Genomic DNA, 17,669 nt, shown 5'->3' on the forward strand with positions numbered 1-17,669 from the left:
CCCTCTCTGTCTGCCTCTTTGCCTGCTTGTGATCGCTGTCTATCAAATAAATAAATAAAATCTTTTAAAAAATAAAAAATAAATGTTTTTAAAGAAAAAGTAATGCTTTCCTTTAGACCCCCAACACAAAAATAAAAAGAGGGACACCTGGGTGGCTCAGTGGGTTAAAGCCTCTGCTTTCGGCTCAGGTCATGATCCCAGGGTCCTGGGATCGAGCCCCACATCAAGCCCCACATCGAGCCCCTCTCTGCTCAGCATGGAGCCTGCTTCCCCCCCCTCTCTGCCTGCCTCTCTGCCTACTTGTGATCTCTGTCTGTCAAATAAATAAATCTTTTAAAAAACAGACAAACAACAACAAAAAAAACCCCAAAACTCTTTGTAGGAAAAAAATGGTTTTGTACATGGGAAGAAACAATATAAATTCAAGGCTTATAGATAAGGATTATCCAGTCAAAACCAACAGGGGACCCCCCTGAAATGTTATCTATAGGAATTTTCGAAGAAAGTTGCAGGTATTTGGGCAGAGTCCTTGGAATATTTGTAGTGTGGCCCAGTTCAAAGTTCGCACTTTCATTAATGAGGATGTCCATCTCCTGAATAGCCTCCTGGCGGCTTCCGAAAACTCCTCAACATTAGTGATCTTATTTCCTTTCACCTTTCACAATGGTAAGGGCGGCATGGAGGAAGGGTTTCCAAGGCAGGGAGAACACGCAAGGAAGGGTGACAGTGTGCAGTTGGCCAGGATCCCACGCTATCAGTGGACTGCCCAAGCGCAAAGAGCCCCCAGACAGCCACACATAGTACTTCTGCGAGCTTTCAGGACACACTCCAGGAATACCACATTAAGGAGGGACCCAGGCACAGAAGGGCCTCCCTGGTTCTGTAGAGACCTCATGCTCAGGCACAGAAGTATATGAAATAGGCAGAAATAAGCAAGAAGCCTTATAATCCTACATGTCCCCTTTCTTGGCACCTCACACACATCCCGGTCCACTGAGCTGGTACGACACTGGAAAAGGGAACGCCATGTCCCCAGACACATGTGGCCCTGACTCCAAAGACCAGAACAGAAGAACACAAGCCAGGTCAGAGTGAGTAAGGCTTTACTGCAGATCATGCAGGGCTGGGCAGGACCACCCTGGGACAGCCGGGCCTGCTCTCCAGGTCACACAGGGATTCGGGGCAGTCCTGGGGGGCTTGGGGATGAGCTCCCCAGGCCAGGAGAGGGAACAGCAACTGCCAATTGAAGAATGCTCTGGTTGGTTTTAGTGCAGGAGGGATAACACTGGTGGGGAAGGAAATTTGCTGAAGTAGAGAGCTACATCAAAGGGTCCGGATAAAGACAGGGTTGGGAAGGAGAAAAGGGGACTGACAGGTATTTCATGGGAACAAGGGAATGCACCAAAGGATAAAGAGGCAAGACTGCTGTTGCGGGACACACACCAAGCTCAGCTCTGGCCCCTCGCTGGCATCTCCTCCCACTTGGCCCTATTTGCTGCCCCACACGGCAAGCTTTAGAAACAGAGGGCCTGGGAGGAAGCGGCTGGACTTCATGTAGGCAGAGATCTTCTTCAGGCCCTGAGGGTGGAAAAAGAAGGTCATATCTCTGGTCCGCTACCGCACAGAGGCAACCTGAGGTCGGGACTATTCCTTCTGAGGTCAGCACTGACCCACGGCACATTTTCCCTGCGGTCCCGGGCTCTGGGACGTCACCCCGTCCAGTTCTCTGTGGGACACCTGACTAAGATACAAGACTCCACCTGGAGCCTTAGATCCCCCAGACACGATGATGGGTGTGGAACCCCCACCAACCGCCCTACAAGACACGGCCCACTATCACCATCCAGCAGAAGGGAAGCAGAGGCCCAGGTGGCTTCAGCGGCCACCTCAGGCTCCCGGGCTCCCAGGTGGGAAGGGCTGGAGGGCAGCTGGCTCTCTTGCCAGGGCTGGGCTCCTCCTGCTGGCCTCCCTCCTTCTCTGTCCTCCAGCAGACCCTGTCCCTTCCGGATCACAGACATCCCCCGGTTGCAGAGGAAGCTTCCTGGCTTCTCAGGGTTTGTCACACAGGGAACCCCAGCAGAACAGAGGCCTCAGAATGTGCCCATGCAGCCTGTAGGGGCGGCCGGACCTCACCCAGTGACTCAGCAAAACCTGCATGAAGGGGGAGAGGCTAGGAGCATGGAAGTCAGGCCAGGCCACACTCTCAATTACTCCTCTTAAAGGTGAAGGTCCAACAGACTGGCCTGACTGAACCCAATGTCATGGGTACCAACTACCTCGTCCCCAGTCCTGTTGCAACCAAGGGGACATGTGGCTCTCAGGGGTGTCTGAGCACCATCGTCCCAACACACCATGGGCCCAGTGAATTCTAAAGTGTTTGAAGATCCTGGCACTGCCTGGACCCAGGGGGCCACATAGTGCAGCCCACAGCCATCCTCTGTCCCTCCTGCTAGCTAGTCCCCGGAGCTCTGGCATCAAACCCAAGGCCAGTGACCCAGAGAAGAACCAGGTCAAAAAGCACATGTCTTGCTGAGGAATGCGAAAGACAAACATACTGCAGGCTCAAACTCCCATTGGACAAATACCTCCAGCCCCACATCACTCACAAAGCACAGTCTGCTGCCCTCCAACGAGGAACGAAGGGACCAGTGCCATCAGCTGAGGTCCAGCCCCTGCTCCTTCAGCACCCACCCAGCCCCACACACCACACATGGCTGGGTGTTCCTCGAGTTCTCTGAGTGCTCTGAGCCCCAGAACAGTGGCTCCAGGCCCAGGTTGCCCTGGCATCCCCACTGTGCCTGACATAGAGCCTCACACCCGGGAGAAGATCCGATCGGCCAACAGGACTGGAAAGAAATGGCCTGCCCCATCCCTGACCCAGGATCTCTGTTGATGGGAAAGAAGAAGGGCATGGACATGGGCAGGTAAAGAAGGGGCCCAGCACAGAAGCCTCAAGACAGACTCCCTCCACAGTGGCCCCACTTAGGCACTCACAGCCCAGGACAAACAACATTCCTGGGGATGGCAGGGCAGCCCCAGATGGGGATCGGACTGCTGCAAAGCTGCATGGGGATCCCCAGGAAATGCCTTCTGTGCCCCTCTATGTACTGTCATCCCTACCACAGCTCTACTCTCCTAACGCTAGCTCCACACACACTCCTGGACCTCTGCTACGTCCCCAGAGTCCTGAGCTCTGTGACCCAGGGGAGTAAAGAAACTAAGCTTCCTTCTGGCCCAGGAAAAGGACAGCCATGGACTGCTAGCTACAGAAGCCATTGGCTGAATCAGAGCCCAGCACACACTGAACCAGCTCTGTGACCTTCAGCAAATGGTTTCTCCTCTCAGACTCAGTTTCCACACCAGTAAATAACAGGTGACAAGTCTTCCACCATGTAGGAATGTTGTAAAGAATAATTTTGCACCAAGTATGTAAGATCCTGAGCACATATCACGATATACCAAAGCCTCAATCAATGCTACTTATTCTTTATTTTACAAAGAGGATGAAGAGAGCATCAAGTGAAAGGAGGGAAGACAGGAGAGATATAAATAGTACAAAGGATAAGGAAATCACCTCAAAGCGGGCCACAAACTCCTTCAGGTTCGGGAATGCATCCAGGCACTTGGGCTCGAACATACGCAGTATATCAAGCAGGTCATAAGCCAGGAAATCCACATAAGTGAGCTAAAGAAAAGCAAAGGCCAGTGAGCACCTAACCCTGAACCTGGGGAAAACCATAGCTTCCCACCGCCCCCCAAAGGCTTCCCCTTACCTTCTCCCCAGCAAACCAAGGCCTCGTCCCCAGAAACTGTGAGTAGAGCTTCATCTTGTCAGGGAGGCCCTCCAGGTACCCAGGCTTCAGTTTCTCCTGAGGCACAGAACAGCCATCACCACCCTCAGACTCCCATGGCAGAGAGGCAGGTGTCCCCGGGCTGTGCCTGACCCCCAGCTGCCAGAGGTGAGCGGCCCTAGCCCCCCTCTGGAGGAGGCATCATTGCCCAGGTGATGATTTCTCCAAGCTGTGTTCAGCAGATCCTACTGGGTCCCACCTCCCACCTGTGGGAGGCTGTGGGAAGGCAGAGAACCCCACCTTGCTGTCCCTAGATCTGTCACCACTCATCTCCAAGAGCCAATGAAGTAATCAATTGAAATGGCCTGGGGAAACAAGTCCCCAGTTCTGCCTGCTGGGGGACAGATAGCAGCGGCCCTTGAGCAGTCCCTGGAAAGGTGTGGAGTTTGAGAGACAGAGGAGAGGGAGGTACAAAGCCATATCTCCCTGCTCTGCTTGCTGGCCAGTTGTGCTCAGGCCTGGGGCTGTCAGGAAGACAGTGCTGAGCGAACAAAGTAAACACACCATCCAGGAACCGAATTTCCACCCTGGGCACTGACTCTATCCTAAGGTTAGTACCCTAAGGAACTGAGTCACAGTGTTCATCGCATGCCTTGAGATATGAGGGTCACTCTGGTGAAAGTATAGGGAGTGGCTTAGAAATCAGTCACTCCTCAGGGTTCACGGGACAATGAGACGCAGTGTAGATGGCACACAAGAGTCCAGCTGCCCTCAAAACCCTGTCCATCCCAGCTCCCAGGGACGGGACTCACAAAGTCAGGGTTGTAGCAGATCCTGGCAAAGTATATGCGGTTGTCCATAACCTCATTCTCCAAAATGTCCATGCGAATCTTCTCCTCTTCTGTCTCCCCACCTACAGCCCACACAACAGACTCTCACCCTCAGCATCCCACCCAGGCAGGCCCAGGGGCACCCCACCGCTCCCCGCATCCCGACCCCAGCCCACTCACATAGGTTGTGTTTGCGGGCAATGTAGCGAAGGATGGCGTTGCTCTGGGTGATCTTGTGAGCCCCATCAATTAAGTAGGGCAGCTATAAGGACAACACGGGCAGGTGGGCAGACCAGGGCTCCCCGGCACCCCCTCCCTTAAGAAAGGGGAGACACGAAACCTGGCACTCACACGGCCTGCCCCTGCTAGTTGCTTAATCAATCCATTGTAAAATGGAGGAATGAGCTGGAACAGAGAGCATGGGGGACAGGCAGGGACAAGAACCAGGAAGCAGAGAAGCTAGCCGAAGCCGGCAAATCTGGTCACCTGGGAGCTGGGAAAGCAGGCAGTGTAGACACCCCTCTCACTTGTCCCCACATCGTCACCACCCCCTGCACCTACATTGGGGAAGTCCAGGCCCAGCTTGAATTTTTCATTCAGCCACTGGCTTCTGTCATAGTCCGGAGCTGTGGTGGAGAAGATGGAGTGAAGCCAACCACCCAGAGCCCACTCTCATTGGGCCTGGGGAGGGGGTTGGGGGTTGGGGGACGCCCATCAAGGATCAGTGGCCAAGCTCTCCAAGAGGGGGATCTGGAATCGGGAACACTAAGTCTCACAGTCCAGGTCTGGGGGCAAAGAACACTCATAATTCTGGAACCTGCAGGAATAGGTTTACAAAATGTTTATGCAAACCCTAGGGGGAACCCATCCCAAACCCCATACAGGGGGTCCAGCAATGCCCTCTCATGTCCTGCCTCCTAAGGCCAGCTGCACCTGGAAGGAGTTAGGGGAGGGCAGGCCCTGCTCCAGCTGGGGAGGGCGGCAGAGGGAGCTGCAGGTGGCCAGGGCATGGGGTGCTGGGTACCAGATCAGCAGGAATAGGGCAAAAGTCAGACTGCGAGGTGGATGCTATTACCGTCCCCCATGGTGTACTTCTTCTCCTCATAGGGTGAGTCTGTGTACTCCAGGAGCAGGCGGATCGCGTGAGCAAGCTGCCAGAGACGCCCAGGGAGGAGGTCAAAGGAAGAAGTCCTGCATTGCTGCCTCCCGCTGCACCAGGTAACCTCACAGACCCAGCCCCCGCCACCCGTGGGCACGTGAGCGCGCGCGCAGGAAAGCGTCCACAGGCTGACAGATTGCTAGAAAGGACTGAGCTGCAGGGAGCTCCAAAGGGGCCTTCTGGTAGAAAGGGTCCTCAGGGCGCAGCACTTCTGCCCCGGTGCGCCTCCATCCCACCCAGCACGGCAGTCCCTTTGCTCACCCCGCGAATGTCCCAATAACCCAAGATCATGACCATGGCGCTGGCTTTTGAGCTGAGTGTGAAGACTTCCCAGAGCTGCGCTCCCAATTTATCAGCAGAGGAAGGGTGGGCGGGGCCGAAAGGGACCGCCCCTATCTCGGCCCCGCCCCCACGACGCGTGGGAGGCCGGGCCGCCAGCGGGACGCACAGACCTACGGAGGCTCCCTCTCTCACAGCCGCTGGGGGCGGTGCCGCCTCTGAATGTCGCTGGCCTCTGGCGCCCTGGTTCCCCGCCTCCCCCTGGCTCACCGCGCAATCCAGAGCTCTCTTTCTAGTTCTGGAACCAGAGAGGGCGCTTGGAGATGCGCCGAAGTCACACACACACACACAAAAACACAGGTCTGCTCTTCCCCGCTAAACATCTCACCCCTTCGCCCTTGGTCGGCCCAGATCCTGCCAGCTCGGGGAGTCTGCCAAAGTTAAGGCCAAAGAGCTATATCCCTCAAATCCGGAGTTCAGGCCAGTCTGAAAATTGCTCCCAGGACGAGCCCCAGAGAACACACCATCGGTGGGTGGGAACTACCGCCCAGGACGAGGGCCAGAGAAAAGGAACCCTGGTCTCAGTGTTTCCTTCAGGGCCTGGGGAGCCCCAGCCCTTCAGTCCCCTGGCTGAGACCCCTGAGCTCAAGTAGAAATGAATCAATGACCCTTCGGACCCAAGTTGTGAATGGAAACCCAGCCAAGGGCAGGGTTAGGAGGTGCAGTCCCAGAAATGCCCTGCCAGTCAGCGAGATGTCCATACGTGGCCAGGACAGTGACACGGAGTTGACGGTGTCACACACAGAATGTGACTAAAAGAGGGAGGGGAGTCCTCTGCCTGGCCAGTCACCTGTCCTGCCACAGAGGGCAGACAGAGGGGGTGGCCTGCAGGAGGGTGGAGGTCTCCCCACAGGATCACAGTCCGGCTGGCCCCCAGCAGACCCTCAGTCCTCTAGTCCACACATTCTGGCCTGACCCAGGCTTCCCACCCATGTGTGCTTTTCTGTGGCTCAGGGAGGCTCAGGCAGCCTCTCAGGTTCTTCTGTGATCTGTGATCTGTGACAATATCCTACTGGCCAACTTTCTCCAAAGGCAGGAGACTATTTCAAACTAGGTGAGTGGGACAGAGCTTGGCCTGTGGCTCATTTCCCTTTGTATAGAGGGTATTGCAAGGCTGCGGGGATGTGTGAAAACGGAAGAAGGGAACTTCAAAAAACAAATGGGTTTACAGTTAAAGCACAGAAAAATGCATTACCGAAGCTTAAAATAGGTAACACTATGTTAGGACAGCAAAGAGTGAACCCAGTCTCGACATAAGGACTTCCAAGCACCCTGATCGACAGACAGTGCAGTGGGGAAAGAGGACACGGAGGCTTCAGCTGATCGCTATTCAATCTCAGAAGTCAGAGGTCCGTCCATCTGTGCCACGCTGGGGAGCTGTAGGGGTGTCACCTGAGCGCAGCAGAGCTCAGCCCCTGCTGCATGTGCTCCCCACAATTCACCCCTGCCAATCCCCAGTGTTCCAGGTCTGGGTCCAGGCTCAGGAAGTAGCCTTTGGGGTCAAGGTGAATTCTAGGTAGGTTTGGCCACAGGGAGGAGATGGGGGCCAAGTGCCTAAGCAAGAGCTGGCCTCTAGGTAGGTCTGTTTTCATAATACATTAAGGAGTTGTCACTTTGACTTCTATACATCTTGAGCCTCGAACAGCAAACATCACTAGATTCCACTGAGATATTACATTTTTGAAGCTAAACAAGAAGCAGGGTAAGAACATGTAAAATAATAGAACAGACATTGTTCACCTGGCTCTCATCCATGCTGTCGCCCAGTAGGCACGTCGAAGAAGATAATCCTGGCCATGAATGATTGGAAGGCCCAAGGGAAGTGCCAAGAAAGATGCCTTCAACTATGGGACACATTTCCTGTGGAAACACCCAGATCACTGAGAGGCAGAGAGGAGGAATATGGGGCAAAGAGGCGATACCTGGCAGGGAAGGACACTGAGGAGACGGGAGATGCGCCCAGAGCTCCCAAGGCCCCTTCCGAAGAAAGAGGACGGTTCTGCAGAAGGAGGAGGAGGAGGGCTCATCTGGGGGCACAGGGCCCAAAGGATCAGAGCAGTGGATGCTGGCATTGGTGCAAGGCAACAGGGAGCAGTGGGGAGCAGGGAAGCTGGAGAGTGGCTTGAAGGGAGGGAATGTGGCCAGTGGTTGCCTGGAGATAGTCGGTCTCAGTGTTGTCTGGTCTTCTGGACATATTTGTGTTCTCTACTGATTTAAATTATGGAAAATTCGAATATTTTTAAGAACACATCCAGTTTGGAAGTCTGGTCTCTGGTATGACTTCTGAACAGCGCTCTGCAATTCCTTCAGGTTCCGCTGCTGACATTTTGTCCTCTCAAGGTAAAGGAGCAGAAGTCCTACATAAAATAGCTTCAGGATTCTTCATAACTACATATTAGTAATAAATGCCAAGCTAACTAGAATTTAAATAAAAATTTGGAAGAAAAAGAAATAAATCCGAAGAAAAAAAAGACAGAAATGCCAAAGTACAGTGAAAATACCGTACATCATGGTAATATTTTTTTTTTAAGATTTTATTTATTTATTTGTCAGAGAGAGAGAGAGAGCGAGCGAGCACAGGCAGACAGAGTGGCAGGCAGAGGCAGAGGGACAAGCAGGCTCCCCACAGAACAAGGAGCCCGATGCGGGACTCGATCCCAGGACGCTGGGATCATGACCTGAGCCGAAGGCAGCGGCTTAACCAACTGAGCCACCCAGGCGTCCCGCATCATGGTAATATGTTTAAGTCATTAATATTATATGTAAATTTAGGCAATCCAGGGTGCAAGAATACTACTTAATCTGAAAATAAGAGAATAAAGAGAACCATTTACAAGATGATGTCACACTGGAATTTAGAAAGAAAATATTCTATGGGCTTATCTTATTTTGTATAAGGAAAGACAACTAGGGCCTCCAAAATTTAGGAAAGGAACGGCATTCGAGGTGAAACATTTAGAGCAAGACCCAGAAGAAAAACACTGAAGTAGAAATCATTCCACTCGTGAAACCTTCAGTTAATTCTCTGATACCGTGGAGCAAACACAAATACAGCAAACATGTTAAAAAAAAAAAAAAAAAAGAAAAGAAAAGCTCTGGGGGCTGCCTGGGTGGCTCAGTGGGTTGGGCCACTGCCTTCGGCTCGGGTCATGATCTCAGGGTCCTGGGATCGAGTCCCGCGTCGGGCTCTCTGCTCAGCGGGGAGCCTGCTTCCCCCTCTCTCTCTCTGCCTGCCTCTGTCTACAGTGATCTCTCTGTCAAATAAATAAATAAAATCTTTAAAAATAATAATAATAATAATAATAATAACCCAGAGGACTCTTGGTTGTCAGGGATTTTCTGAGGAACTTTTCAAGCTTTCACAAAGGACATGGGTTCCAGAGCTTGTCATAAGCCGCACTCAGGTATGGCATGAGAACTTTAACTTGGAAAGGACACAGGTGGGGCGGACTGTGCCTCACAGTCACTTGGCGCCTAAATTCTACTACTAGGGACCACGGCTTGGAGAACAGAATATGAAGTTTTTAGTACAAATGCCTTTGTGCTCCTGCAGAACTGACTGAGAAAAGGACAGAGGAGGGAGGAGAGGGAAGTAAGGGCAGAGGGACGAGAGAGCAAATGCGGAAAAGTTAACCTCTGGGGTACACAAGACTCTTTTGCACTATTCTCCTTTTCTAGAAGTCTGATGTATCCATACTTAAGAAACAACACATTGACAGCATTATCCAGGACATATAGACCTATATATATTCTTTTTTTTTTTTTTTAAGATTTTAGTCATTCATTTTAGACAGTACAGAGAGAGAGAGAGCATGAGCAGGGGGAGAGGAAGAGGGAGAAGGAGGAGGAGCAGGCACCCCGCTGAACCAGGAGCCCAAGAGGTGGGGCTCAATCCCAGGATCCAGAGATCATGACCTGAGCTGAAGGCAGACAGATGCTTAACCAGCTGGGCCACCCAGACACTCCTGGACCTACATATATTCTTTGCCAAAATCGAAATTTCATCAAGGAAGACCTATCCTAACTACTTGTAGCAGTCTGATGTCTTAAGATTTTTTTTTTTTTTTTTTTTTTAGTGACAGTCTCCATCCCCTAATGACTTGTGTTCAACCAAAGGTGATTTCACCCCTTGGGGGACATTTGGTAATGTCTGTAGACAGAGCTGACTGTCACAACCAGGGCAGGCTGCTGCCATTTAGCGGGGTATGGGTTGGGAACACTGGCAAACTCCAGGCTATGCACAGCACAATGACATTGAAGAAGAATTCTGCACTCAACATGTTAGAAGTGCTGAGGGGAAGAAACCCTAGCTTGATCCTGGGTTGAAAGCCACAATTGGACAAACAGTCCCAGCAACGCCAGCAACCGAAAGGAGACCAGCTGGCGGAGAGGGCTGTCTCCAAGAGGACAGCCTTACCCTGGGGGCAGGCACGGCAGGCCCCAGGTTGCAGATCAGGGTCAGAAGGATGACAGGTGACAGACAGGAAGACAGGGACTGCACTGGGCAGCCTGGGTCCGGGGTCTGCAGGGCGTAACTCCAGCTGTCAGAGAGCAAGCCCCTCCAAGCTCTCCGCCCATTGTTCAGGGTCAGGCAGCCCTGAGTCCTGGGCCAGGATAGTAATTCTTCTGGAGCCTTGGGGGCAAGCTGGGACACGAAGAACTGAATTTATTTTTCAAATGCGTCTACCATGACTGAGAAGGTTGTAGGCACAGTTCCTACAATTAACGGCCAGCTCTCAATGTTTACACTGGGATCGACTCTGGTTCTCACAGCCTGATGGCATGGCCAAATGTGGAGTCTAGAAGCACGCCATGGACTGCCTTAGACATGGACATCCAGGAAGGAGTCCTTGTGCAAACAGATCTGTTCCCCCAGTTTCCCTGCCATACTGGCCTCCCAGGAACACTCATAGACCTCAGATTGGCAAAATATACAGGCAGACGAAGGCCCCTTAAAGCCATAATATGGTGACAATGGTCAAGGAGCTGTACCAATGAGAAAGGTGGTCTCTTCCCTCCAGCCCTCCTCTCAGCCTGTCCCCTGGAACACAGCACGGGCCCTCCTAACATGCTAGGCTTTCGCTTTTTGTATTCCTTAGGTATTGCCAACATCTTCATTGAGAATTGTGATGGTATAGTGTATTTTTTTGGTTACATGGTAGGAAGCCGATAACCAGCTGGGCCACCATTAAGTAATTGTGTGCATTAAAAAAAAGGTGCTCTCGGCCACCACCTCAATTTTCACCGTGACCCAGAAATTGTATCAGCCGTGGGTGGATACTGGTCCCACAGAGTTTTCCACAGGGACACTCACAGTGGTTCATCAGGCAGAAACCTGCATGGCCAATACATGATTAGCAAACATAACAGGGGAAGTCCTCAAAAGGGATATTTAGGAACCTGCAAAGCCAGCCTACTCTGACCCTGGGGAGCCCCAGGGGCCTGCGGTATTGGGAGAAAGATCCACTTGCCTTCCGGGGGCACGGCAAATCAGAGACCCTCTCTGCAGACCAGTAAAACATCCCTGACCGAAGTATAATACTCTTCTTACCTTTTCCTTCTAGTGTCTGCTCCGGGCTCTCCCCGAGTCCCAGCAACAAAACAGAGGAAAACATCACCTTCTAGAGCATCAGAGTAGTGTGAAGAAATGTAAAAATTCAGAGCAAGCCACAGGATTCCTGCTCTGAAGGTGTCAGAAAGAGGGAGAGGAGGTCTCCAAACAGCCACTGCCCTCACGGGCCCCCACAGGGCAGCCACGGCCAGGGTCACCAGGCAGCCCGGGCTGTGGCAGGGTCTGGAGACAGTCCCGGTGCCCGGAGGGGAGAAGACAGGACAGAGCAGTTGGGATGAAGGCTTTACTGGGGATCAGGCAGGGCCATGAAGAGACCCCGCTGGGGGAGCCAGGCCTGCACCCCAGTCCTCAGGCAGCGCCTGGGGGAACTCAGGCAGAGCCCAAGGGCCAGGGATGCCATCGGACTCCACACACAGAACCAGCACTCAGGGAAGAAAAGTGTGCAGGAAGGATCATGTCTGCGGGCACTGGAGTGAAGAAAAGTGGGGTGCTGTTCACCTTTAACGGTCCTGGACAAATTTGCATTGGGGAAGGTAAAGGGGCTCAATAAGGCTGAATGCAAGTTACCAGAAAGAACAGGAGGGAGAGAAGCAAGACCGCTGGTTCCAGGGATTCAGGGCGGTCCAGCTGTGCTCTGGGGCCCTGGCCCCAAAACATAGCACTGCTTCTTGCCAGCATCTACCCTCACCCAGTCCTACTTGCTGCCCCACACGGCAAGCTTTGAGTATATTGGGTGTGGGAGGAAGCGGCTGGACTTCATGTAGGCAGAGATCTTCTTCAGGCCCTGAGGGTGGAAAAAGAAGGTCATATCTCTGGTCCGCTACCGCACAGAGGCAACCTGAGGTCGGGACTATTCCTTCTGAGGTCAGCACTGACCCACGGCACATTTTCCCTGCGGTCCCGGGCTCTGGGACGTCACCCCGTCCAGTTCTCTGTGGGACACCTGACTAAGATACAAGACTCCACCTGGAGCCTTAGATCCCCCAGACACGATGATGGGTGTGGAACCCCCACCAACCGCCCTACAAGACACGGCCCACTATCACCATCCAGCAGAAGGGAAGCAGAGGCCCAGGTGGCTTCAGCGGCCACCTCAGGCTCCCGGGCTCCCAGGTGGGAAGGGCTGGAGGGCAGCTGGCTCTCTTGCCAGGGCTGGGCTCCTCCTGCTGGCCTCCCTCCTTCTCTGTCCTCCAGCAGACCCTGTCCCTTCCGGATCACAGACATCCCCCGGTTGCAGAGGAAGCTTCCTGGCTTCTCAGGGTTTGTCACACAGGGAACCCCAGCAGAACAGAGGCCTCAGAATGTGCCCATGCAGCCTGTAGGGGAGGCCGGACCTCACCCAGTGACTCAGCAAAACCTGCATGAAGGGGGAGAGGCTAGGAGCATGGAAGTCAGGCCAGGCCACACTCTCAATTACTCCTCTTAAAGGTGAAGGTCCAACAGACTGGCCTGACTGAACCCAATGTCATGGGTACCAACTACCTCGTCCCCAGTCCTGTTGCAACCAAGGGGACATGTGGCTCTCAGGGGTGTCTGAGCACCATCGTCCCAACACACCATGGGCCCAGTGAATTCTAAAGTGTTTGAAGATCCTGGCACTGCCTGGACCCAGGGGCCACAGAGTATAGCCCACAGCCATCCTCTGTCCCTCCTGCTAGCTAGTCCCCGGAGCTCTGGCATCAAGCCCAAGGCCAGTGACCCAGAGAAGAACCAGCCCTAAAAGTGCATCTCTTGCTGAGGAATGCGAAAGACTGAAGGCTGAAACTCCCGTTGGACAAATGCCTCCAGCCCCATATCGCTCACAAAGCACAGTCTGCTGCCCTCCAACAAGGAACGAAGGGACCAGTGCCATCAGCTGAGGTCCAGCCCCTGCTCCTTCAGCACCCACCCAGCCCTACACACCACACATGGCTGGGTGTTCCTTGAGTTCTCTGAGTGCTCTGAGCCCCAGAATGGTGGCTCCAGGCCCGGGTTGCCCTGGCGTCCCCACTGTGCCTGACACAGAGCCTCACACCTGGGAAATGATCCGATCGGCCAACAGGACTGGAAAGAAATGGCCTGCCCCATCCCTGACCCAGGATCTCAGCTCATGGGAAAGAAGGGCATGGACACGGGGAGGTAAGGAAGGGGCGCAGCACAGAAGCCTCAAGACAGACTCCCTCCACAGGGGCCCCACTTAGGCACCCACACCCCAGGACAAACAACATTCCTGGGGATGTCAGGGCATCCCCAAACGGGGATCAGACTGCTGAAAGCTGCCCAGGGATACCTCGGAAATGCCTTCTGTGCCCTTCTATGTACTGTCATCCCTACCACGGCTCTGCTCTCCTAATGCTAGCTCCATGCACATCCCTGAGCCTTGGCTACGTCCCTGGGGTCCTGATCTCTGTGACCCAGACCTGAATAGACCCACGGTGTACTGGTCCAGGAAAGGGAGAGCCACTCTCTGTTGTCTACAGCAAGCAGCTGCTACCAGGGAGCCCAGGACAGCCAGCCCTGCCTCTGCGACCCTGACACATGACTTCTCCCTTCTGCCTCAGTGCTCTAATCTGTACTGTACGGTAGGAAACGTATCCGTTGTGTAAGAATGCCATCAAGATTTCATTTCACACACTCTACGTCAGATGTGAGCCCAGATCCTGGTGTAAGCAAACCTTCAGTAAATGCTACTCGGTGTGGGGTGCCTGGGAGCTCAGGAGGCTGGGCGTCCAGACTCTGCTTCACTGGAGGGTCTGCTTGAGGCTTTAATATCTCTCTCACTCAGCCCCTATGTGCCCCTCTATCTCTCTCAAATAAATAAACAAATCTTTAACGTACTACTTATTCTTTGTTTTCGCTGTAAGGTAGGAAAGTATTAGAGAAAAGAGAGGACGGAAGACCTATCATCAGTGAGGAGGCTCAGGGAATCACCTCAACTCGGGCCATGAACTCCTTCAGGTTCGGGAATGCTTCCAGAGACTTCGGCTCAAATATGCAGTGCAGGTCAAGGATGTCATAAGCCAGGAAATCCACATAAGTGAGCTAAAGAAAAGCAAAGGCCAGTGAGCACCTAACCCTGAAACTGGGGAAAACCATAGCTTCCCACCCCCCCCCAAAGCCTTCCCCTTACCTTCTCCCCAGCAAACCAAGGCCTCGTCCCCAGAAACTGTGAGTAGAGCTTCATCTTGTCAGGGAGGCCCTCCAGGTACCCAGGCTTCAGTTTCTCCTGAGGCACAGAACAGCCGTCACCACCCTGAGACTCAGACTCCCATGGCAGAGAGGCAGGTGTCCCCGGGCTGTGCCTGACCCCCAGCTGCCAGAGGTGAGCGGCCCTAGCCCCCCTCTGGAGGAGGCATCATTGCCCAGGTGATGATTTCTCCAAGCTGTGTTCAGCAGATCCTACTGGGTCCCACCTCCCACCTGTGGGAGGCTGTGGGAAGGCAGAGAACCCCACCTTGCTGTCCCTAGATCTGTCACCACTCATCTCCAAGAGCCAATGAAGTAATCAATTGAAATGGCCTGGGGAAACAAGTCCCCAGTTCTGCCTGCTGGGGGACAGATAGCAGCGGCCCTTGAGCAGTCCCTGGAAAGGTGTGGAGTTTGAGAGACAGAGGAGAGGGAGGTACAAAGCCATATCTCCCTGCTCTGCTTGCTGGCCAGTTGTGCTCAGGCCTGGGGCTGTCAGGAAGACAGTGCTGAGCGAACAAGCAACTGTCCAGTAACTGAATTTCCAACCAAGCTGGAATGCTTCCAGAGATTTGGGCTCCAATACGGGGAGCAGTTGGACTCTTCTTAAGATTAGCAAGAACTGAGGCAGAGTTTCATCCCATTCACTGTCACTGCAGTGACAGTATAGGGACTGGCTTGGGGGAACAGTAGCTGCACAGGGTTCAAATGGCAAATAGATACAAAGTTGAGGGGACACAAGAGTCCAGTGTCCTGTCCAAAGCCTGTCCATCCCAGCTCCCAGGGACGGGACTCACAAAGTCAGGGCTATAGCAGACCCTGGCCAGCTCATTGGAGGTGTCCATAGCTTGGTTCTCCAAAATGTCCACACGAATCTTCTCCTCTTCTGTCTCCCCACCTACAGCCCACACAACAGACTCTCACCCTCAGCATCCCACCCAGGCAGGCCCAGGGGCACCCCACCGCTCCCCGCATCCCGACCCCAGCCCACTCACATAGGTTGTGTTTGCGGGCAATGTAGCGAAGGATGGCGTTGCTCTGGGTGATCTTGTGAGCCCCATCAATTAAGTAGGGCAGCTATAAGGACAACACGGGCAGGTGGGCAGACCAGGGCTCCCCGGCACCCCCTCCCTTAAGAAAGGGGAGACACGAAACCTGGCACTCACACGGCCTGCCCCTGCTAGTTGCTTAATCAATCCATTGTAAAATGGAGGAATGAGCTGGAACAGAGAGCATGGGGGACAGGCAGGGACAAGAACCAGGAAGCAGAGAAGCTAGCCGAAGCCGGCAAATCTGGTCACCTGGGAGCTGGGAAAGCAGGCAGTGTAGACACCCCTCTCACTTGTCCCCACATCGTCACCACCCCCTGCACCTACATTGGGGAAGTCCAGGCCCAGCGTGAATTTTTCATTCAGCCACTGGCTTCTGTCATAGTCCGGAGCTGTGGTGGAGAAGATGGAGTGAAGCCAACCACCCAGAGCCCACTCTCATTGGGCCTGGGGAGGGGGTTGGGGGTTGGGGGACGCCCATCAAGGATCAGTGGCCAAGCTCTCCAAGAGGGGGATCTGGAATCGGGAACACTAAGTCTCACAGTCCAGGTCTGGGGGCAAAGAACACTCATAATTCTGGAACCTGCAGGAATAGGTTTACAAAATGTTTATGCAAACCCTAGGGGGAACCCATCCCAAACCCCATACAGGGGGTCCAGCAATGCCCTCTCATGTCCTGCCTCCTAAGGCCAGCTGCACCTGGAAGGAGTTAGGGAAGGGCAGGCCCTGCTCCAGCTGGGGGAGGGCGGCAGAGGGAGCTGCAGGTGGCCAGGGCATGGGGTGCTGGGTACCAGATCAGCAGGAATAGGGCAAAAGTCAGACTGCGAGGTGGATGCTATTACCGTCCCCCATGGTGTACTTCTTCTCCTCATAGGGTGAGTCTGTGTACTCCAAGAGCAGGCGGATCGAAAGAGCCAGCTGCGAGAGACGCCCAAGGTCGGTGCCTTTAACAGCTGCAGGTACCCTCACAGACGCTAGGGCCCCCACCCGCGAGCACGTGCACATACATGCATCGGCACCCCCTCCTCATCTCCCCGCTGCCCCCACCCCTACCCCGCCACACACACACAGGGGATTCAGAAACGTGCCCACCTGAAAAGGACAGACCGCTGGAAAGGACTGAACTGCAGCCAGTCCTGAGCAGGAACATTCTGGTTGTATTGGTGTCTACCGCATTTCCTGCCCCCGTTCATCTTCTTCCCACCCAGCCTGGCGGCCCCCTCGCTCACCCCGCGGGTGTCCCAATAACCCAAGATCACCGCCATGGTCTGCAAGCGCTTCGCGGTCTCAGCGTAACGCCTAGGCCGAACTAGGCTTGAATTTCATCGGGGGCGGGGGGGGGGGGGCGGGGGGGGCGGGGCCTACTTGCGCTCCTAGGCCCAGCCTGTGCCGTGCCCCGCCCCGGCCAGCCTCCACCACCCGAGGCTCTGGGCGCCAGCGCTGTGCGGAGAGATGCGCTCCGTCGGCCGTCGCCGGGCGGATGCAGGAAGGGTGTAGTGGGGAATGGCCTCCTGGCCTCGGGCGCCCCGGGTTCCCCGACAGCCCGCGGCTCCCTGTCCAGTGCGGAGCTCTCTCTCCAGGTCTGGGAGCTGGCGGGGCGCTCGGAGGCGAGCCTGAATCACAGAAAGCGCACACCCTTCTCCCTCTTCTCCCTGGGCATCACTGCGCCTCGCCCCTATGCTGCCCAGATCTCAGGGATGAGGGGAGCCTCTGAGCCAAAGAGCGGCGTCCTTCAAACCGGGAGTGTAAAGTAGCGCCTGTCCC

The 17,669-nt window shown here is 54.3% G+C and overlaps 2 protein-coding genes across 4 annotated transcripts; both read right to left on the reverse strand.

The window, feature by feature from the left end:
• Positions 1-1,086: 1,086 nt before the first annotated feature.
• LOC125098068 (glutathione S-transferase Mu 1) lies at positions 1,087-6,181 on the reverse strand. The gene is made up of 8 exons (XM_047726485.1): positions 6,042-6,181; positions 5,697-5,772; positions 5,183-5,247; positions 4,802-4,883; positions 4,604-4,704; positions 3,774-3,869; positions 3,575-3,685; positions 1,087-1,578 (listed from the first exon to the last, which is right to left on the reverse strand). Exons 1-8 carry the CDS (start codon positions 6,075-6,077, stop codon positions 1,489-1,491), a joined length of 657 nt encoding a protein of 218 aa, XP_047582441.1. The 5' UTR covers positions 6,078-6,181; the 3' UTR covers positions 1,087-1,488.
• A 3,221-nt stretch (positions 6,182-9,402) lies between these two features.
• LOC125098067 (glutathione S-transferase Mu 1-like) lies at positions 9,403-17,203 on the reverse strand. 3 transcript variants are annotated; one of them, XM_047726484.1, is made up of 8 exons: positions 17,135-17,203; positions 16,748-16,823; positions 16,233-16,297; positions 15,852-15,933; positions 15,654-15,754; positions 14,801-14,896; positions 14,571-14,712; positions 9,403-12,475 (listed from the first exon to the last, which is right to left on the reverse strand). In XM_047726484.1, exons 1-7 carry the CDS (start codon positions 17,168-17,170, stop codon positions 14,590-14,592), a joined length of 579 nt encoding a protein of 192 aa, XP_047582440.1. In that variant the 5' UTR covers positions 17,171-17,203; the 3' UTR covers positions 9,403-12,475; positions 14,571-14,589. The 3 variants fall into 3 exon arrangements, with proteins under 3 accessions (XP_047582440.1, XP_047582439.1, XP_047582438.1); XM_047726482.1 differs by having other exon boundaries at positions 9,406-12,475; positions 14,602-14,712; positions 17,135-17,199; XM_047726483.1 differs by lacking the exons at positions 16,233-16,297; positions 17,135-17,203 and adding an exon at positions 16,998-17,128 and having other exon boundaries at positions 9,405-12,475; positions 14,602-14,712.
• Between the last annotated feature and the right edge of the window lie 466 nt (positions 17,204-17,669).

This window comes from Lutra lutra, chromosome 4 (genome assembly GCF_902655055.1).
Source record: "Lutra lutra chromosome 4, mLutLut1.2, whole genome shotgun sequence".
NCBI lineage: Eukaryota > Metazoa > Chordata > Mammalia > Carnivora > Mustelidae > Lutra > Lutra lutra.

Bases quoted from the DNA above. Each gene is read 5' to 3' on its own strand.
- LOC125098068 (XM_047726485.1), bottom strand. From the start codon at position 6,077: ATGGTCATGATCTTGGGTTATTGGGACATTCGCGGG. The intron at 3,870-4,603 runs GTGAGTCCCGTC...TCTGTGCCTCAG, and splicing joins TCTGCTACAACCCTGACTTT to GAGAAACTGAAGCCTGGGTA. The intron at 1,579-3,574 runs GTGATTTCCTTA...TTCCACCCTCAG, and splicing joins AGTTTGTGGCCCGCTTTGAG to GGCCTGAAGAAGATCTCTGC.
- LOC125098067 (XM_047726483.1), bottom strand. From the start codon at position 17,098: ATGAACGGGGGCAGGAAATGCGGTAGACACCAATACAACCAGAATGTT. The intron at 16,824-16,997 runs GTGGGCACGTTT...CGTCTCTCGCAG, and splicing joins CAGCGGTCTGTCCTTTTCAG to CTGGCTCTTTCGATCCGCCT. The intron at 14,897-15,653 runs GTGAGTCCCGTC...TCTGTGCCTCAG, and splicing joins TCTGCTATAGCCCTGACTTT to GAGAAACTGAAGCCTGGGTA.